The 18,723-nt window shown below is 48.3% G+C and overlaps 1 protein-coding gene and 1 pseudogene across 7 annotated transcripts in view; one reads left to right on the forward strand and one right to left on the reverse strand.

Annotated features, from left to right (window-relative positions):
- Window positions 1–2,448, forward strand: part of NPHP1 (nephrocystin 1) — a 128,995-nt gene extending 126,547 nt beyond the window's left edge. For 4 of the 6 annotated variants that reach the window (XM_081156012.1, XM_081156013.1, XM_081156010.1 and 1 more), the window contains 2 exons: window positions 107–151; window positions 1,647–2,094. In XM_081156012.1, coding sequence (XP_081012138.1) covers window positions 107–151; window positions 1,647–1,919 — 318 coding nt within the window. In that variant the 3' untranslated portion in view covers window positions 1,920–2,094. Of the gene's footprint in view, window positions 1–106; window positions 152–1,646 lie in introns of all 6 variants that reach the window. The other 2 variants (XM_081156009.1, XM_081156008.1) reach the window with 2 other exon arrangements.
- A 1,117-nt stretch (window positions 2,449–3,565) lies between these two features.
- LOC308566286 (signal peptidase complex catalytic subunit SEC11A pseudogene) lies at window positions 3,566–4,188 on the reverse strand (annotated as a pseudogene). Its single transcript has 2 exons — window positions 3,838–4,188; window positions 3,566–3,570 (listed from the first exon to the last, which is right to left on the reverse strand). The product of its transcript is annotated as a signal peptidase complex catalytic subunit SEC11A pseudogene (transcript).
- Window positions 4,189–18,723: the final 14,535 nt, after the last annotated feature.

Here is an 18,723-nt window from a genome sequence, read left to right on the forward strand (position 1 = left end):
ACAGTGTTCAAACCCCATCCACAGGCTAAATTACAGTAAAGTCACAGATGGGTGGCAAAGACTTGTGAATCCTCACGTTAACATAACATTTCTGTTTCCTTTTCAGAGTTCGTGGGCTGAGAAAGAAAGTACATTAAAAAGATCAGAGAAGGTAGGATGCTTTTTCACACGCACTTAATATTCTCAGTATCAGTGTGCGCTCGCACATTCTAATGGCTCTTTTTTAGCTGAAGCAGCCGTAGTCATCTTCCTCTTCATCAGTTAAACTGTGTCATGACGGCTGCAAAGACACGCTCCAGGAAGTGTCTGGGGGCTGATTCCCTCTGTGAACAGACTGCATCAGGAGTCGTTTCAGATCACTGAGCGTCATTTAGTTGAGGGGAAATTCTAAACAAAGTCTCCCAGTTGACCATTAAATTTTTCTTTTTTAAAAAAATTCCTCTAGTTCTTAAAGTGTGTACCAGGTAAGGAGAAGGGAAAGGACAATTGGCCCGAGCCGCTTCGTACATTGGGAAACACAGGGCGTGTGTTCCCGTTTCACAGAAGCGTGGTCATCACGACCAGCAGTGCCTGCCCCTCAGTGTGCAGCTCCCTGGCTGCTCCTCTCCAGGCTCAACAGACATGACTGGAAAGGGCCACATGGTTGATATTTTTGGCTGCAGTCTGTCAGTGACTCAACTTTGCCATTGAAACACAAAAGCAGCTATAGGCAGTGTGTAAACATCTGAGCGGGGCTGTTCTATAAAACTTTGTTTATAAAAAGAGGCAGTGCCCACATGGGCCCATGGGCCGTGGTTTCTGGACTTCTAAATTATCTACAAACAAATTAAAAACCCTAAAAATTGAAAAAAAATTATACATATTGTATCCTTATTTGAGCTTCCCTTTGACCGATACATCTACATTTGACCTTTGCTGGAATTGGTAGGTTTAATGCTATTCCGGTGCAGCCGTGGATAAGGTGCTGGGCCTGAGGCCTGTGGAAATGCCCCTGTGCACAGGGTGTGTTTGGAGGGCAGCATCTCTGTGCAGACTCCGCCGTGTGGGGATGCCTCCACCTTCAGACTGCCATGCCCTGTGATTCCCACTCAACTTGTCCATGTCGGGGCTGAGTGACAGTATCTACACTGTGGTCCTTTTGTTATGTGGGAAGGGTCTAACAGTGAATCCTTACTCCTGGGTGTCCTTTCTCTGAATTTCACACAGAGCACTTGCTGCCCTTCCCTTATAAACCTTGATGATTCTTTGCTGTGCTGTAATTGAATTAAGGGGTTACAGTGACTTCACATTGTTCTTTACTTATATTTACTTGGACCCACACCCTTATCACCAGAATTAGACTTCAGCACCCCGTTCTCCTGGGTGGCATGTGTGGGACACCCTCAGTGGGCTTAGGAGAGCCCTGGTCTCAGGAGTCACCCGGAGACGCTCAGGGAACACTGCTCCTCTCTGCTCCACGGTGGCTCGATGACTCTTTCCCACAGAGAGGGGCTACTTCCTGACTGTGTCCCTGTTGCAGATCCGATCACCTATCAGGCCCTGTGGCACCTCCGCCCCCCTCTTAATGGCTCTTAGTTAACAGAGTTCATCTAATTTAATAAATAATATTGCAGATCGATTCACTTTTACTTGTGGTGTTTTCCCAGAGAGACCCAGAGTTCCGGAAGGCCATGTTCCTCCTGGTTTACCACGACTGCGTGGTCCCCCTTCTCCACGGGACACTCCTGCCCCCCTTCCGCTGGGCAGAGGAGGAGACTGAAGCAGCCAGGTGGAAAGTCATCACTGACTTCCTGAAGCAGAACCAAGAAAACCAGGGTGCCCTCCAAGCTCTGCTGTCACCAGAGGGCGTCCATGAACCTTTTGACATTTCAGAGCAGACCTATGACTTCCTGGGTGAAATGAGACAGAAAGCAGCCTGACAGTGGTGGCCTGTGACCTCCACTTTCCACCATGACACCCTGATGAAGTGACAGAATCAGAAGTAACTGTCACATTTAACTTAGCTTTACACTTCTCTATGCAGACCACATTCTATAAGAAATATCTATCTGAAAATGGGAATCTTTTAATACAATAAAATAAGTTTTTATAAGGAATACTGTTATAGCTAAATTTACAGATAATTTCTTCAAAAACCAACTAACAAATTTAAGTTGATTATACCTGTAGATTTGTGTAACAGCAAGATTTGATCAAAAGCTGAATTATGATTATTCAAGAAAGTAAAAATGCAATCCATAGAATGGGAGGAGATATTTACAAATCATATGTCTTGTAAGAGTCTAGTATCTAGAATATATAAATGTATGATTGTTGCTAAGAGAATTTATGCTGGGAAATGAAGGAGAAATCAGCATGGCCTATTAGAAAGCTGTGCTGTTAATCACTTCACTCAGTCTTAACATTTGAATGTTACTTATCCCAATTAGATATAAAGGAATAATCTAGTTTTGTCTTTTTATGTCCATATAATAGCTGATCCTTCGAAGAAAAGGTCAGGTATTGGGGAATGAGGTAGCTCACCTGGGTCAAGAGAATACAGGATTTGCTGCATTTCAGACAGTTCTGTGCTGCTGGAAACCTGTCTTGTACCTTCTCTGTTAAATGCCACTACCCCTGGCGCTGGCTGAGGGCTGACTGTGTGTTCTCAGCTAACTAGGTTAATCCTCAGGCAGGTTAAGTGATTGGCCAGAGAGCTAATCAGCGGCAGGGCTGATATGCCGAGTGAAGATGCCATGTATCATTTTCTGCAAACTAGGATGTTCCCGTCGGTGCAGGTTTAGGGATGGCAGGTGAGAATAAAACAGGAGGACGTGTTGGAAGAAACATGATCAAATTTGAGTGTAGCCTAACTGAGCAGAGTACAGGCCGAGGCACTTCGCCAGCGTGCTGCCGGGAGAGGCTTAGCGACCCTCAGACTCTGAAGCTTCTGGGCTGCGTCTGAGTCAGGTTTGCCTAACTCCTTATGCCAAACTTCCCCGGGCCCATCTCAGAAATGGGTGGCACCAGGGGTTCCCAGCTGCGAGTGAACCTGACTGCTTGGCCTTGGTCAGGTTACACTCTGTCTCCAAGACCTGGCTTCCTGCCATTCTCTGCCTCTCCGTCCCCTCTGCCCTTGGTGACACGTGCAAAGCTGAGGGTCAGACACCCCCTTCCCTGGGCCCACGGCCTCCCCGACTTCTCTGTCTCAGAGTTGCCTCTGCTTAGGCCTCTGCAGTCTTGTCTGAAGGAACTTCTTTTATTTTTTATTTTATCCTCCCCCGGGGATGTTTTTCTCTTGCTTTTAGGTAGAGTGGAAGGGAGGGAGGAGTGGGGGGAAAGGGAGACATCGTTGTGACAGACACATCCTACATGAGCCCAACCGGGGCGGGGGATTGAACCTGCAAACCAGGTGCGTGCCCTTGACCAGGAATCAAACCCGAGACCCTTTGGTCTGTGGGCGACGCTGTAACCACTGAGCAAAACCGGCCAGGGTGCTCTGACTAACTTTTAAGGGAAAGACAAAAATCATATCAATATGACATTCAACTGATTGAACAAGTTTTGTTTTCATAATTTTTTTGGCTCAACCTTTTAATATAAAAAATTCACTGATGTACAAAAAGGTGAAAGTGTGACAATGACAACATATGAAATCCTGATTGAGATTCACCAGAGCGCGCACAGCGATGCACACACACCTGCCCACACAGACTCTGGGTGGAAACGAACTAATGCAAACCAGGGCTACCAAGAAGGGCCAGCGTGTGCGCCCCACTCCAGGAGTCAGACCAGCACCTACTGGAAACAGGCAACACCAAGTGCGCCCCTCCCAGGAGCAGCAAGGCAGCTTCTCACCAGGACCAGGCACAAGTAAACCCAGCAGGAGCACTGCGTACTTAACTTTAGGATAGTCACTCATGAGGATCGGCGCAATCCCAACATAAGGAACGAGTCCCCTCGCTCTCCCCACGACATCTTTTTCTGTAGCCAACGTCCTTGTTTATAGAGGCCTTGGTCATTAGCCCCATTATTGTCTCCTTTGGTCAGAAGCTTGATGAGTCCACTTTGCTTTTCATGAATCTTCGAGACTTGAACTCTAGGAATCTCTCTTCCTTCTATTCTAAAAAAAACAATTTCTCCCACTCGTATGGGATCTTCAACTTGATTTGTTAGAAAGAGAAGATCTCTAGGAAGTGCAGTCTCCATGCTGCGATGCCGCTTGCTCATCTGCTGCACATCGTCCAAAAAAGCAGCAACAGCACCGTGGGGCCGGCGAGGAGGGCACCCGCAGAAGAGGCGCATGTGACCAGCAGGTGGGCCCTGTTTTCAATAAATTTTTAACAAACTTTTAACAAGTTGAGGAGACTTACTTCGAAGTCAAATAGTGCAAAGAAATAACACGAGATTTTTAACATCATGAGAAATATTTGCTTTAAATTTTAAGAAAAAATTATATATTCTGATAAATTTGAAATGACAGCCATATTTCTGGGAAAGCCACCTAATCTGCATATATTTAGGAGAGTTGCTCTTTTGGGACAGGGTCTCTTATAGAATGAATGTAAGTTCCAAGCTGTTGGAAAGTACAATCCTCATTCCAGAGAGAATCATGGGGTTTTGAAGAATCCTTTAGTTCTGGAACTGGGACAACAGAATAACCTATGTAATGTCATAAATACAACACATATCAAGTATTTGTTGAGAAGTGAAGGAGAAAGAAACTTTATTTCTTTTTTTTTGTATATAGTCTAACAACAGTACATAATGAATTTTGGTCTTGGTAGTTCTAAATAATAGGGGCAGCAACATGATCTGAATACACACTTCTCATTGCCACTGGAGGCCCGACAGCTCTAACAGGTTTCTGGGTGTGTTGCAGAAGCAGGATGTCGTTTTGTTCCATTTCATCATCGTCCCATCAGTGACAACCCAGAGCTGAACAGATCCACCTGATCTGAAAAGACATATAAAATTAAGAAAAATTATAAGTTACAGGAGACTGGATCCATTAAAGGAATCTCTATAATTATTTAAGAAATGAGGAAATGTGTAAGTACCCAAGTATTAGGAAGCATCAGTTAAATTGCCAACTCCTAAAATGAGTTATTTAGAACCATAAAGGTAGCAATGCATACTTCAGGGAATGTCTTTAAGGACTTAAGTAATTTTAGTCTTACTTGAGCATTTCCATGGAATATACAAGAAGAAATGGATAACCAGTTGTGATAACAATATCAATAAAATTACAGATGAATTAAAAAAAAATTAACCTCGGAGATTCCATATAACAGAAATAGTTGGATTTTACAAAATTGAACCTCTGGTAATAGTTGCAGTGTTTCAAAGTACCTCCTTCAAATATTAAAAGGGAAAGGAGGACCCTTGGGATGACCCAAACTAGAGTCGTCACAGAAAGAAGCACACCTGCCAGACCAGCAGGATTTTGCAGAAGCTCCTCAAATCAGAGAACTGAGGGGCTGGGCCATCCCAGTGTTTCCAGACAAGAGCCCTGAACACAGAGGACGAGAGGCCTCAGCGCGCTGCAGAGTCGGGTGGAGCAGAAAAGCACCTGCAGCAAGTGCTACGGGCCTGACACTCAGGCAGGAATCGCTCAAGGCTGGGAAGCTCGGGGGTTGAAAATAATATTTGTCTCCTTCCTTGTTTTAGTCTTAAGTCTCTACATAAAATATTCACACGTTAAGGGATTAAAAAAAGATTTTACCTTCCTGAAAAAATGTTTTAAATTGGTTATTCCTAATAGTGGATTTTTACTGCAAGACACTATTTTAGGAGCGGATTATAATCACATCCTGAGAGCTAATAAGGGACAAAGCCGAGGTCTTAACAGCATGACCTTGGCGTCAGACAGATCAAGTCAAATCTGACCTTGGAAGTTTCTGAAGCTTTTCAAGTCTCAGTTTTCTCGTCTTTGAAATGAGTACAGAGTTTTTTCTTGGATCCTCTTATTACAGGGCCAACTAGATAAATGAGTGGGACTATTCTTATCAGGTTGTTATTAATCCTTGGAGGGCTCCTCATCTGTCCAAGTGGAGACAAAAATATGTAACCCTTCGGAGCATTGTGAGGATTTCAGAATAATGCACAGTAATGCACTTGACACAGAGCAGAATGTATGTGTTCACTCCCCTCCTCCTGCTGTCCTGCCTCTGCCATTTCTTCTGTTATTGTAGGTAAATTTAGTTTCTCTTAATAACATTTTCCCCTTTCTACTTTATAGTTCTTTCATTAAAACAAATGATTTCCTCGGGAGAAAACTGTAATAAGCCTCAACCAGTAATGGTATAGTTTAAGAAATTTCTTCTATCCCTATTTATTCTGATTTTCCCCCAAATCAATTCAGCATTTGCACTCACCTTTCAACTGTGTGCACTGAGTCCACACAGAGTGAGAGACTTTCCTGCAGCCCAAACAACAGCATCTCCAAACTTGTAAGAAGATTCAAGAAGTGCTTCCACTGTGAAAGGAACTGTTTCGTGCTCTTGGCCCCGCTGGAAGAGGTCTCCGTGCAGGGAAGGAACAACCCTCTTAGTCTCCGAAACCTAAAACAGAAGCTGCCGTTTAAAAGGACCTTCGCTGTGGGCGGAAACCGCGAGCTGGAGTCTTGAGCCTGATGGGCTCCAGCCTCCTCAGCAGCACAGCTCATCAGCCAGAAGCGGTTCAAGAAGAGGTTACACGGAGGTGCTTACAGTGATGATATGCTAAAGTACAACACGGCTTTCCATGGAGGGGACAGCATATGCAGGACCCTCCAGGCTGTTTTACCCAGGCCAATGACGGCCAGAGGCTCAGATCCAAGAACACGGTTGATTCACGCAGTGTCCCACCCTTTCTTGTACTTACTTTTTCAGGTCTGCTGTGTGCTAGAAGCCTGGTAACCGAGCTTACTGAATTTATTGTCTCAGTTCTTCTTTCTTAACAGTGTTTACTGAGGGCCTACTATGTGCTGGGTACTATTCTGTTGCTTAGGATAGACCAGTGAGCAAAGTAAATAATAAAAAGAATCTCTGCCATTCTGGAGCTCAAAGTCTGGTGTCCGCAGACAAACAAGGTCGTGAATAATTAGAGGGTGAGTGAGGTGATAGAAAAATAGAGCAGGACAAAGGGGACTGGAAAATGTGCACGTGGGAGGGGAGGAGACCATCAGTGAGGAGTTCGGGGTAGACCCCTCAGAGAATGAAACATCTGAGCAAAATCTAAACACGAGAGTTAACTGTGCTTATTTCTGGGGCACACCCTTTACCAAGGCCTTAAGGTGTAAGTGTACCCATCACAAGGAAAGTGAACAGCTATAGAGACAAGGGTGGAGGCAGAAAGAGAGAGGAGAAGGCATGAGATGATGATGATGATAGTTGATAGCAGTGAGGGTGTTGAAGGTGGTGGCATTTGGGCTATAACTGGAAGGTAAGGCCAAGAGGATTTCATGGTGGATTCCCAAGGAATGAGAGCACTAGAAGAGTTCAGTATGACTCTAAAGGGTTTGGCCAAGGATATCTTGTTTCTTGAGAAGGAGTATTAGTGCATGGCTTGGTGGCATTGATCATTCAGGATTTAAAATTAAATATAATTTGATTTACTTCAGCTAATGACAAAACTATTTTCCTGATCATCCAGGCTCAGAACTTTAGAAAAAGAGAACAGGAAAGAAGTATGAGTTTAAAAAACAAAAAATAAGCCCTGGTTGGTACCAATGACCCTTCAGTTGGAGTGGATGGAGCCTGAAGCTTGGGAACTTGGGTGTAAGACACAGAACGAGGGAACAGACATAAGGGAGGGGAAGGGGTGGCAACCAGCTGGCCTTACCATGGGGTAAGAATGACGCCATGGAGAACTCATGGAAAAGTCTGACGCTTGTTTAAAATGAGTTTGTCCAGTTTATCAGATTGGGCAGTAGGGTGGTCAAGTGAAATGGCAGGGGCACCACGAGGGCTTAGGATGTGGGGCCTTTGTCCCTGAAGACCTTTTTCTGCTTCTCAGAACTTTTAAGGGCACTGCTAAATAATTTTATTGATTAATAAGAGGGGTACAAACATTTTGATATGTCTGGGCTTTACACAGGAGCCAAGTACCTCTGTTAAAATGCCAGGTTCAGTCGTTCGCCAGTGATTTCTTATTCCTCCCAGAATATAATCTGAAGTCCTTTCCAAGGCCTGCAGGGAGCTTTAGGACCCAGCTGTACCCTGCTCCCTTCCGAGCCCCCCTCCTGCCATCACCCCTCACACACTATTCTGGATGACACCTGGGCCCCTGCTTCCTCTGGTGCAAGCACCGGAGCTCCACTTTCAGGCCTTGGCACTCACTGCTCCTCAGATGCCCCAAAGCATGAACCTTCTCCCCTTATTCAGACCTTTTTCTGCTCTGTGTGAGTGTGTAGTGCTGCCATACGAAGTCCCACAGACCGGGTGGCTTAAACAACACAAATTAATTTTCTCACGGTTCTGAAAACTGAAAGTTAAAGACCAAGGTGCTAGCAGGATGGGTATCTCCCAAGGACCAGGAGGGAAGAACCTGTTCCAGCTCCCTCCCTCCCTCCCTCCCTCCCTCCCTCCCTCCCTCCCTCCCTCCCTCCCTCCCTCTCTCTCCCCCCCACCCCCCATATACAGCTACAGCTGTCTCCTTCCTGGGTCTTCACATGATCCTCCCTATGTGTCTGTGTCTAAACTTTCTCTTCTTAAAAAGTCACCAGTCATAATGGATTAGGGGTCACCCTAAAGGTCTCATTTTCGCTTATTACTCCCGTACAGACGCTGTCTTTAAATAGGATCACATTTTGAGGTACTGGGCATTTAAAATTCAACATATGAATTTAAAAGATGAGTGGTGGTGGTAAAACACAGTTTAGCCCTTAACAGCCTCTTACCAGAGAAGACTCCCTCACACATCTGAAACAGTGTTCCTATGAGCGGACACACAGTTATTTATTTTTGAAGGTCTCCCTTTACTTAAATGTCAACTCTAGGGGGCCCAAGTCTTTGTTTTGTTAACTGATGCATCTTCCGTGCCTAGCTCAGCACCTGGAAAGCAGCAGCCCCTCAGTAAATATTCATGAACAGATGAGTACACATTATGAAGCCATTAGAAATTCTCTGCAAAAAAGCAATGACAAAGACGTTCAGGGTACACTGTTAAGAAAGAACAGTGGTTTTAAACTGCATGTGTAGTATAGTTTCATTCTGAAATCATAAGGATATTATTTGTTTTTATTAAAATAAAGCCTGGAGAGATATGCAACAAAGTGCTAATGGTGGCTTGGGTGGGACTGTGATTCGATTACTCTCATTTATGTGTATTTTCTAATTTCTATTCAGTGAATATATATTACTTCCCTAAGAGAAAAAAGAATACAAGTTATTAAAAGTTATTAGAGAGCCCAGCCGTGGCTCAGCGGTTGAGCATCGCCTTAGGATCCAGGAGATCGCGGTTCGATTCCCGGTCAGGGCACATGCCCGGGTTGCGGGCTCGGTCCCCAGTCGGGGGCATGCAGGAGGCAGCCGATAAAGAACTCTCATTGATGTTTCTCTCTCTCTCCCTCTCTCTGAAATAAATAAAGATATATTTAAAAAATAAATAAAAGTTATTAGAAGATATTTTGTCATAACCGTTTACTGGCTGTTAAGTGCAAAAAAATACCTGATTTATCTTTTTCAATGGGGAACGATGGGAAACAGAGCAGGGGGGCAATTTCTCAGAGCCCTGTGGCTGAGAGCACAGCCTATGGAGTACCCACAGCCTGACTCAGGTCCTCACTTGCCACTTTCCAGATTGCCCATCTTGGGGATTTCTGCCGCGTGCAGAGACTCTCAGTTTCTCATCTGTAGAATGGGGTGATCACGGTGCACACAGACGGGGCTGTCTCTCATCTCCGGAGCAGACTGCAATTGGATTTTTGTGATCTCAATGATCTGAAAATTTCAGGACACCAAGGGTGAGATGTTAGTCCAACTGTTTGGTTCTCCCTTTAGTCCCCCTTTTTCTGTTAAATCTCACCAGAAGGTATTTTTCCATTGAAGGTTTTCTTTCTTTTTTTTAGAGGGAGTGGAAGGGAGGAAGGAAGAGAGAGAGAAAGAAAAACATCAATCAGCTGCCTCCTGCACATGCCCTGACTGGGGTACGGACTGAACCTGCAACCCAGCATGTACCTTGACCAGGAATCACACTGGAGACCCTTTGGCATGTGGGAGGATGTCCCAACCACTGAGCAACACCAGCCAGGGCACCCTTTAGTCCCGTTCAAGGGCAGGCCAAGCAAGATGTAGACACCCCTCACATTGCTTCTAGCACAAGATCGGGGCTGGGGGGAGATGAGTAAGGCACTTGCTAAAGGTGCCAAATTTAAGAGGACACCAAACACTCAGCAATCAAGATTACTAATATTTTAATGGGGTATTTTTAAAATAAAATTTTTGTAAAATCCTATGATAAAATATCAGAAATTTTGGAAAAAGTATTACTGTTTCTTTTATGTCTCAGGCTCCATCTGCCTCAGCTCAGTCCTGCTTCCAGCCCACAGCCTGAAGGTAGGGGACCTTTCATTGTTGGTCGTTATCTATTAATACTTAATTATAATTAATTATCCAACTTCTCTTGCGTCTCACAACTGGCACGGCTCACTCAGTGACTGGCCCTCTGTCGGGGCCCTGGGGGCACCAGCAGGGAGCGTGGATTTTCTGACCCTGTTCCTGTCTTTCTCCCCCAGACTCCTGGTTACAATGGCTCCTAGTCACAGCCCTCTTCCTTCCCTGACGACTCCGAGGGGCCAGTCTCTCTCTGTCCTTGTACAGAGACACGAAATGCCAGGAGGGCATGGTTTCCACCCAGAAGAGTGCTGAGCAGACTTTGCAGATGTTAGACTCCTCCCCAGGTACTTCTGGGGAAGGGCAGAGACCTTGTTCACAACAGGCCACAGCAGATAGTGTGCTCATCCCCTGGTTCCCAGGAAAAGGCAGAATCCGTATGTGATGAGGTCAGCCGGGTCCTGAGGGGAGAGTTTCCCGAGGGGCTTTCCTCTTACTATATCATCAGATTTTTGTGGGTATTAGCTTATGCATGCAAAGCATCACAGTGCACATTTCCCTGGGAAATTCTAGTTAAGAGCAGGAAAGGTGCCAGTGAAAGCGTGGCTTTTGTGCAGTGGTTTCATTTTACACAGGACAACCTGTTTGCCGATACCACAGATTCTGAGTTGCTCTATTAAGTAACCACTGGAAACGTGATGCTCTCAGCGTGCAGATGTTGGGAAGGTTTCTTCTCCCTGTTCGCAGTCTGATGTATGTTCTTTTCAAATATATAAATTGGAATGTCACAAACTAAACTTAATCTATGGCAAATTTGTTTCTGAAAACACCTGCAGAAATCTGTTTTTGCTTTTTATTTTGTTAAAAATTCATTGATTTGAGAGAGAGGGAGGAAAGGGGACAGAGAAAGAGAGAGAGACACACACAGAGAGAGAAAGACATGGATTTGTGTTTCACTTATTTAGGCGTCCTTGGCTGATTCTTGTACGTGTCCTGACCAGGGATCAAACTCACAACCTTAGAGTATTGGGATGATAACCTGACAAACTGACTATGTGGCCAGGGCCAGTGTCTTTTAAGCAAAAATAAAAAATAACACAATAAAAAACCTCAGAGACTAAGTTTAAAAGGGGCTAATTCGGGTGCCAGGTGGTGCATAAGACTTCGATCTGGTTGCAGTAACTTTAGCACAGTCCATTGTAAGGTCCGAGTGAACCTGATGACAGCGAGGACACTGGCCGGGAGAGTTTATATTTAACCGAAGGAGCATTGCTCAGCACACATCCTCCCTCCTTTCCCATAGCCTTAGACCCACGTGTGTCCCAGGAAGATGAAACACACTGGGCTACCCATCTGGGCTTAGCATGTGGTCTGCTCCGGTGACACCCCCACGCTGTGAGGGGGTCCCCCAGTCTCACAGGTCCTGGCTCACAGGCCAGGCCCCTGACATCGGAACAAAGGAGCCAACATGGCCTCGGAGGCAGGACATGGAGAAGAATCCAGGAACCCAGCAGACGCCCAGAACTGGCACTCCAGGTGGATGGCGCCAGTCTGGGCCAGGGCCAGGTCTGGGTCCAGTCCAGCTGAGGCCCCGGCGCCCTGGGGCAGGATGGACAGCGCCCACTGTGCCTGCCTGACTTCCTGTCCCCAAAGTTGGGAGCCTTAAAAAACGACTGTTGTTTAAAAAATGCAATAGGGCACAGACACCAGGAGCAGAGGCAGAGAATCTCAGATTCTGGCTGTTGGTCTGTCCATTCATTCTAGAAAAGTGTATCAAGACAGCTGCAAGCCGGACATTATAATTAGTGCTGGGGATAGAAAAATGTACCTGTGTCTTCAGGGAGTGTCTAGTTTAAGGGGGGCGTCAAACGTGTAAACAGTTGTCATACAGTGTGATACAGGCTGCTCTGTAGTAAGGGTTTGCGGAAGAAAGTAATTGCACTGAAGATGCAGAATCTCCCAGCCCTGAGGGAGTCAGAAGCATTGAGGGGAGGCTCTGCTTGGGATAAGTCTCAAAGCCCGAGCAGAGGTTTGCCAGAGGGCCAAGGCGGGGCAGGCTAACCCTGTGCTGCAAAGCACAGGGCAGACGGGTCGGACACTGGATCCGCTGCTCCTGTGGTCAGTTCCTCTGCCTTTCCCGGGCAAAGCACTGAGTGCATAACCAAAAATCAGAGGCGTCTTCCCCTGTATCTGTGGTAAGTAGGATCGAGAAGAAACAGCTCATGGATGTGGCGCATCACTGAAGCCAGGCTCAGCCCGTGAGGGTCCAGAGGGGCCTGGTCTGCTCAGCAGAGGGGCCCAAACCTCTTCCAGCCTTCAGCGCAAACTAAGTCGTCAGCTTGTTTTTGAAAGTGTGCTTACCAGTCAGACGTGACCCTTAAGACAGAATTTCGGGTCGTCCGTCCATCCAGTTTGCTGTCCTAACCCTTTAGGACAGACAAACCAACAGGTCCTTTGGGATGGACCCCTGAAGTGAGGGTAGAGACAGATTTGCCTCCACAGTAGGGCTACGGGGCCACGATGAGGGAAAGCCTGTGTTCTGAAATCTCTGCGCTCTGCATCTAGAAGACAAAATGGGTTACAAAGGCTTCTTCAAACCTTTCCCTGCTCTTCAGTTTGATGAAACTCTGACGGCATTTCTAACATTGGTTTCATTTGAGGACACATCTGTCAAACGGCTCCCAGAGGAAACGGAGGGAACCTGTTAAACCATTGCAAGAAAAATGGTTGTAACCTCAATAGAGCAACTTGGTCAAGGACTCCACTTAAAGAGAGTGAAAATTTACACATTTTAAAAGTACCAAGCTATCACAGCAGTTTTCAGCTTTCACAGAAGGCCAGCATTGGAGGGACTTAATTCCGCAGGAGTTGGAGATGGAGGAGTGTTAAGATCGTATTGAATGCTACCACTAGTGCCAGGGAACACAGCTATCTGCTTTGGGAAGCGTTTTCTTTGATTCCTTCCTGTAAGAGGCCTGCGGGCCCTTTAAGGAATCCCGCCTGCGGCAGCCTCCTCAAGGGCTCCTCTCTGCTTATTTGTGCTCAGGAGCCTCCAGCGGCTCCTGATGTGAAACCTCCTGGCGGACCTATGCCAGTGCTGCAGGGCTGCCAGGTGTTGGAAACCTGACTTCACGTCCTAATCTGTGGCCCTGTGGCCCCTCAGAGCCATCACTTTCCTCCCAGAGCTTTTATTCCTCCGGGTTAGACATCTAAATTCTTTTACTGTGTCTCATATAACACGTTTGGGCCCTTGTCCTCCCTGGACTCTCCCTCTGACCACAACTCCAGTTTTTCTGGGCTCTTCTGAAAGTCATGTTCTGAACTGAACCAGATGACAGAGGGGTGGTCTGATCAGAGCAGTGAGAAAACAGAGACAGGACAAGTGCTTCCTTTCTGCAGGATGCCACCGTGTCATTAATGAGTCTAAAATGGCAATTGCTTTTTAAACCATCACATCACCGTAGACTGGCGCGCGCATAGACAATGGAAACCCCTAGGTTCTTCCAGAGGCCACCGCACATTGTGCTACTACCTGAGAGCACTGTGCAGCAGACACCAGCCCTCCTGTGGAGACACCAGGGCAACCGCTCCCCACCCCGCACACCCAGTGCTGTAATGTGGTCTCTAGAGAGTCTTCCCGAGCCCCCTCCCCACCTGGCACACCTACTCTAAAGGCAGCTGGGTATCACCCAAATTCAGATGCTTACAGGGGCTAATAGAGTGGCTGTTTGGAGACCAGGGGGTGTCCTGAGTGATGTAGACCCAGAGGTGTTCAATTCAAATTCTGTAAACACTGGGCATCCCAGTAAAACACACCTGCAGGAAAAGTTCAGCTGTGGGCAGCCAATCTGTGACCTTTCCCTCCAAATGTATTCTTTTTCCCCTAGCGAACTACCTAGCAAATTCTTTCAGCAGGGTTCTTAATCTCGTGGGTGCCAGACACTTCGGAGAGCTAAGGCTTCTTTCCCCAGAAAACTGTACCCTTGCAGGTAGAAATCCAGGCCTTGGGACCTGACCATGGAGAGGGAGGCTGAGTACCTGCCCAAGAAAGTGCGCACCTCCCCTCAGTGCCTGTCTCCTTCCTGGGGCCAGACTAGCTCCTGACACCTGGAGCTACCTTGCTCCCTACCTGAGAGGCTGGGCTGTCCCGGGGCTTTGTTCCCCTCAGAGGACAGGCCTTGTGCTGACAGGTGCACCTAAGGACCAGAGGCGTGGACCGGTCCTCACACCCGGAGGGGTCCTATCAGGCCAGACGCGTTGTTTTCCATTGAAACGACTGGGCTGCTGAGAAACATTTTTAGAAGTGAATAAAAATAAGAGCAAATGGTGCAATTACGTCTGCTTATAAGGAGATCGGGATAAGCTACAAACCGGGCTGAGTTCTAGAGCTAAGGCGTCGGCTTGTGGCAGCACAGCTCCCAACGTCTGCCGCCCCTGCCTTCTGCCGGCACCTCTTCGGCATCCTCTTGGCTTCGGGCGAGGACACCAGTCCTGGGGTGTAGAGCCCGCCCTGGATTCAGTGTGATAGCACCTCGAGGGCTTTGACTCAAATGTCTGCAAAGACCCTATTTCCAGGAAAGTTCAATTCAGAGGTTTCAGGTGGACATGAATTGGGGGGCAGTTCCACCCACTCTACCACGAAGAGAGAAAGCCTGCAGGAGGGCACCTGTGACAGATGACTGGCCCTCATAACACCACGTAAGGGCTGAAAGAACAATGTCACCTTTCCTGGGGACCAGCTCATCCTGTCCTGCCCTTGGTCAGCCACGGTCACTGTCTCCAGGCTGAGCCATGGGCAGCCTGAGCTGCTTTTGCTGCACAACAGGGAAGCCACAGCCCTAAACAGTGTGATACTATCAAGCTGCCAGATCAAGGTGGGCGCAACCTGACTTCTGTCTTCCTTCCTTTAGGTGCCATAAGTGGAAATAAACTCAGGCTGATGCTTCAAAGACGGGAAGGTAAATACCCCCCCGTGGGTCAGGGTTGCGGTCTCCCCGGGATTAAATGAAATGGCCACGCCGAGCGTGCTCACCGGAGCCTCGTGTTCGGGCATCAGGCGTGTTTAGTCCTTACCAGGTAGCAGGTCTAAAGAGCGTATTCTGTGGGTGTGGGGTGCGATGTTTCATTAGATAAGTATTATTGCCAGGAGATGGCTGAAGGTTGTTTCCCAAAAGCTGTCAGTGTGGACTCGGAAATGAGAGCGGCAGGCTGCAGTGTGACCTGGGTGCTGTTTGTGCGGGAGCGTGGGCCGGTCAGAGCACATTCATCCAGAGCACACTCTGGAGCCGGCAGAGCTCGGGGGCAGCAGGCACTGCCCCGTCCCGATGGCCCACATGCAGTTAGCTCCTGGGGGGCTCAGCTGGAAAGACGTCTTCTCACTGACACCTGGAGAGACGCTCCTCAGGTAACGTGGTGGAAGCCGCGCAGGGTCTAGGGAGAGCGCAGTCTGGGCCCGCTGTCATCAGCTCCGTCCATGGGACCAACGCTGTGGTCTGTGAAGGCCATTTCCCTCCTGGAACTTCATCTCACCTGTAATATTAAATTAACTGTCCCTTAGAAATTAGGAAGTGTGACACACTCCTGACTTGAATATTTAATCACTCTTGTCTGTCTGAGTCAGCAGGGACTCTAGTAGGTTCAAGTGGGCTCCCGAAGGGGCCTCCAGCTTCCCCTCAGGGATCCCGCAGGTACTGGGCAGGGGCGCCCCCTCAGGGTCGGGGGCTCCTGGGGCATCTTGCCCAGCACTTCCAGCTGCTCCCACGGCCCCGGGCCCCTCCACAGTCTCTGGGGCATCTCGGAGAGCTTCTTCCCCATGCTGGGCAGCCAGTGTCTCCCCAAGCACAGCTGGGTGACAGAAAGTCTCACAGGGCCAGCCTGACAAAGGGGGACTGGAGCAAAAACCGCCAGATACCCACATGTCCTGGGTGTATATCCTCAACTTTGATTCATTTCAAGCCAAGAAATAGAGATGGAGCACCTACTGTGTGCCAAACGCTGTAACAGGCCCGGAGGGAATTAGACATGAACAAGAGTGAAAACAACCCCCCGGTATTTATCCACCTGACCACGAACACACAGGCACTTCACTCCCATCACCCCCTGCTGCCTCCGTAGCAGCACAGAGGCAGGGACGGCAGCCCAGCTTCATCGGAGGGACAGGCTCAACCAGGCAGCGGGCAGACCCGGTGGCTCGGCGGCCCCCTGCCGAGGGGGTGCTGTTTAAGCAGCTGAGACCACGCAGACAGACGGGAGGCAGCCCGGGACAGCAGCACCGGGACCCTCCCAGACTCAGTGGCTGCCAGTGATCCGAGGCAGAGGTGGTGCCCACGGTGGCACTGTGTGTCCCAGCAATCTGGGTGAGCACTGGCCACACCATGCGCTGGGCCTGGTCCGGCCCCCAGGGCTCATCATTCCAGACCTTTCCACTCCCTGGTTTCCTGAGCAAGCCCCGTGCTCTCTTGGTTGCGTGTACAGTGCATGTGCACCAGGGCGGGACTAGACACCCGTCTCCTGAATGCAGAGCCCGGGGGGAGCCATCAGCCCTGCGTGAGGCCTGGCTCTGAGCACGGGAGAGCTGCAGGGAATGAGCTGAATTTCATTTCCACCCTGGGCCTGAGAAGCTGAGGGTCAGCCACCCCTTTTACATGGCTGGTCCCAGACAGACGAGCTTATTAACAGGACTCTTTGTACGAGTGACACTGAGTCAAACCACCCTCCCCCTGGGCACCTGGTGGGATGTATGACAGCGATTCACCCAGCAGGAGAGCAAACCACGCTCTTTCCTTTCTGGGTGGGAATTGCTCTTTCAGCACCTGCTCCAAAGAAAACGGACCTGGCTGTTGAGGAGAACAAAGCCCAAAACTTCCTGGGCAGCCTGAAGCGACAGAGACGGCAGCTGTGGGACCCGACCTGGTCCAACACCCAGCAGGGGTACCCGCGTGGGACCCGCAGTCGTACCAGCAGTGGTACCAGCAGTGGTACCAACAGTGGGACCCGCAGTCGTACCCGCAGTGGAACCAGCAGCTCCCCCATACGGGCTTCGACGAGGTGGTGGGTATCTGCTCCCACACTGTGTGTGTGTGTGTGTGTGTGTGTGTGTGTGTGTGTGTGTGTGCGCTGGGGATAGCTTGGGAAAACAGGGCACAGAAAATTAGGCTTCACTGTTGGCTCCAAAAGGACAAGCGCCCCCCCCCCCCATGGCAAGGCTATCCAGGCTCTGGGTTATGTGACCATCAGTATGGGGACAGCAGCTGGAGTTGTCCATCACACTAGGTTCAGGTGGGAAGCCCTCCCAACATGTTTGGGAAGCGGAATTCCAGAGAAGTCACTGCCCAAACTGGCTGGAACTGATTCGAGTCTGGTTTTCCTAGGAACAGTTCTAACAGCTCTGCCTTAAAATAACTCACAACCACCCCAAAACATTTTCATCTTTACCTCAAAAAATGTCAGAAACGACAAGGTCAATGCGAAGACCCAAGGGGACAATGGAAGGACATGGAAACTGGCTTTTAAAGAGAGATGGGTCTTTGCAAATGCTTTGGGGATAATTTGTCAATGCGTTTGCAGGAAAAGATGGTTCGGTTCACATATCCAGGTAGTGAGAGTGGACATATTCACCCAATTACAGGAAAAAATGTTTCTAATCACAGACTCCCAGCTGGGGACCAGGGGCAGGTAGGACAGCGCAGGGTGGAGGTGGGGAAAGCGGTGCACAGAATTCTGCAGAGTGACAGCCAGGCTGCCTCTGGGAGCAGCACAGTGTGCGAGGCTCAGGGTGCAGAGCGCTCAGCCCCACCCAGCCAGGGAGCAGATGAAGGGCGGCCTCTCCGAGAGCAAACAGAAGGGCTTTTCCACACGGGCCGTGGTTCATGTTGTCAATCAAGGGCGTATACAAAATACTGCAGTTGGTGAGAGAAAATCAAACTCTTTAGAGACATCATTCTTAAAATTAAATTTATTGGGAAACAGAACAAAAATAAATGAATGGGACTGCATCCAACTAAAACGCTTCTGCACAGCAAAAGAAACCATCAACTAAAAACAAAAAGGCATCCCATGGAGTGAGAGACAATATTTGCAAACAATACCTCCGATACGGGGCAGATATCCAAAATGTATAAAGAACTCACACAAATCAAGAGCAATAAAACAATCTGATTATAAAGTGGACTGGGGAACCAAGGAGACCTTTCTATTTTTGTTTTTCTGT

Source organism: Miniopterus schreibersii (genome assembly GCF_964146895.1).
Source record: "Miniopterus schreibersii genome assembly, chromosome: 13".
NCBI lineage: Eukaryota > Metazoa > Chordata > Mammalia > Chiroptera > Miniopteridae > Miniopterus > Miniopterus schreibersii.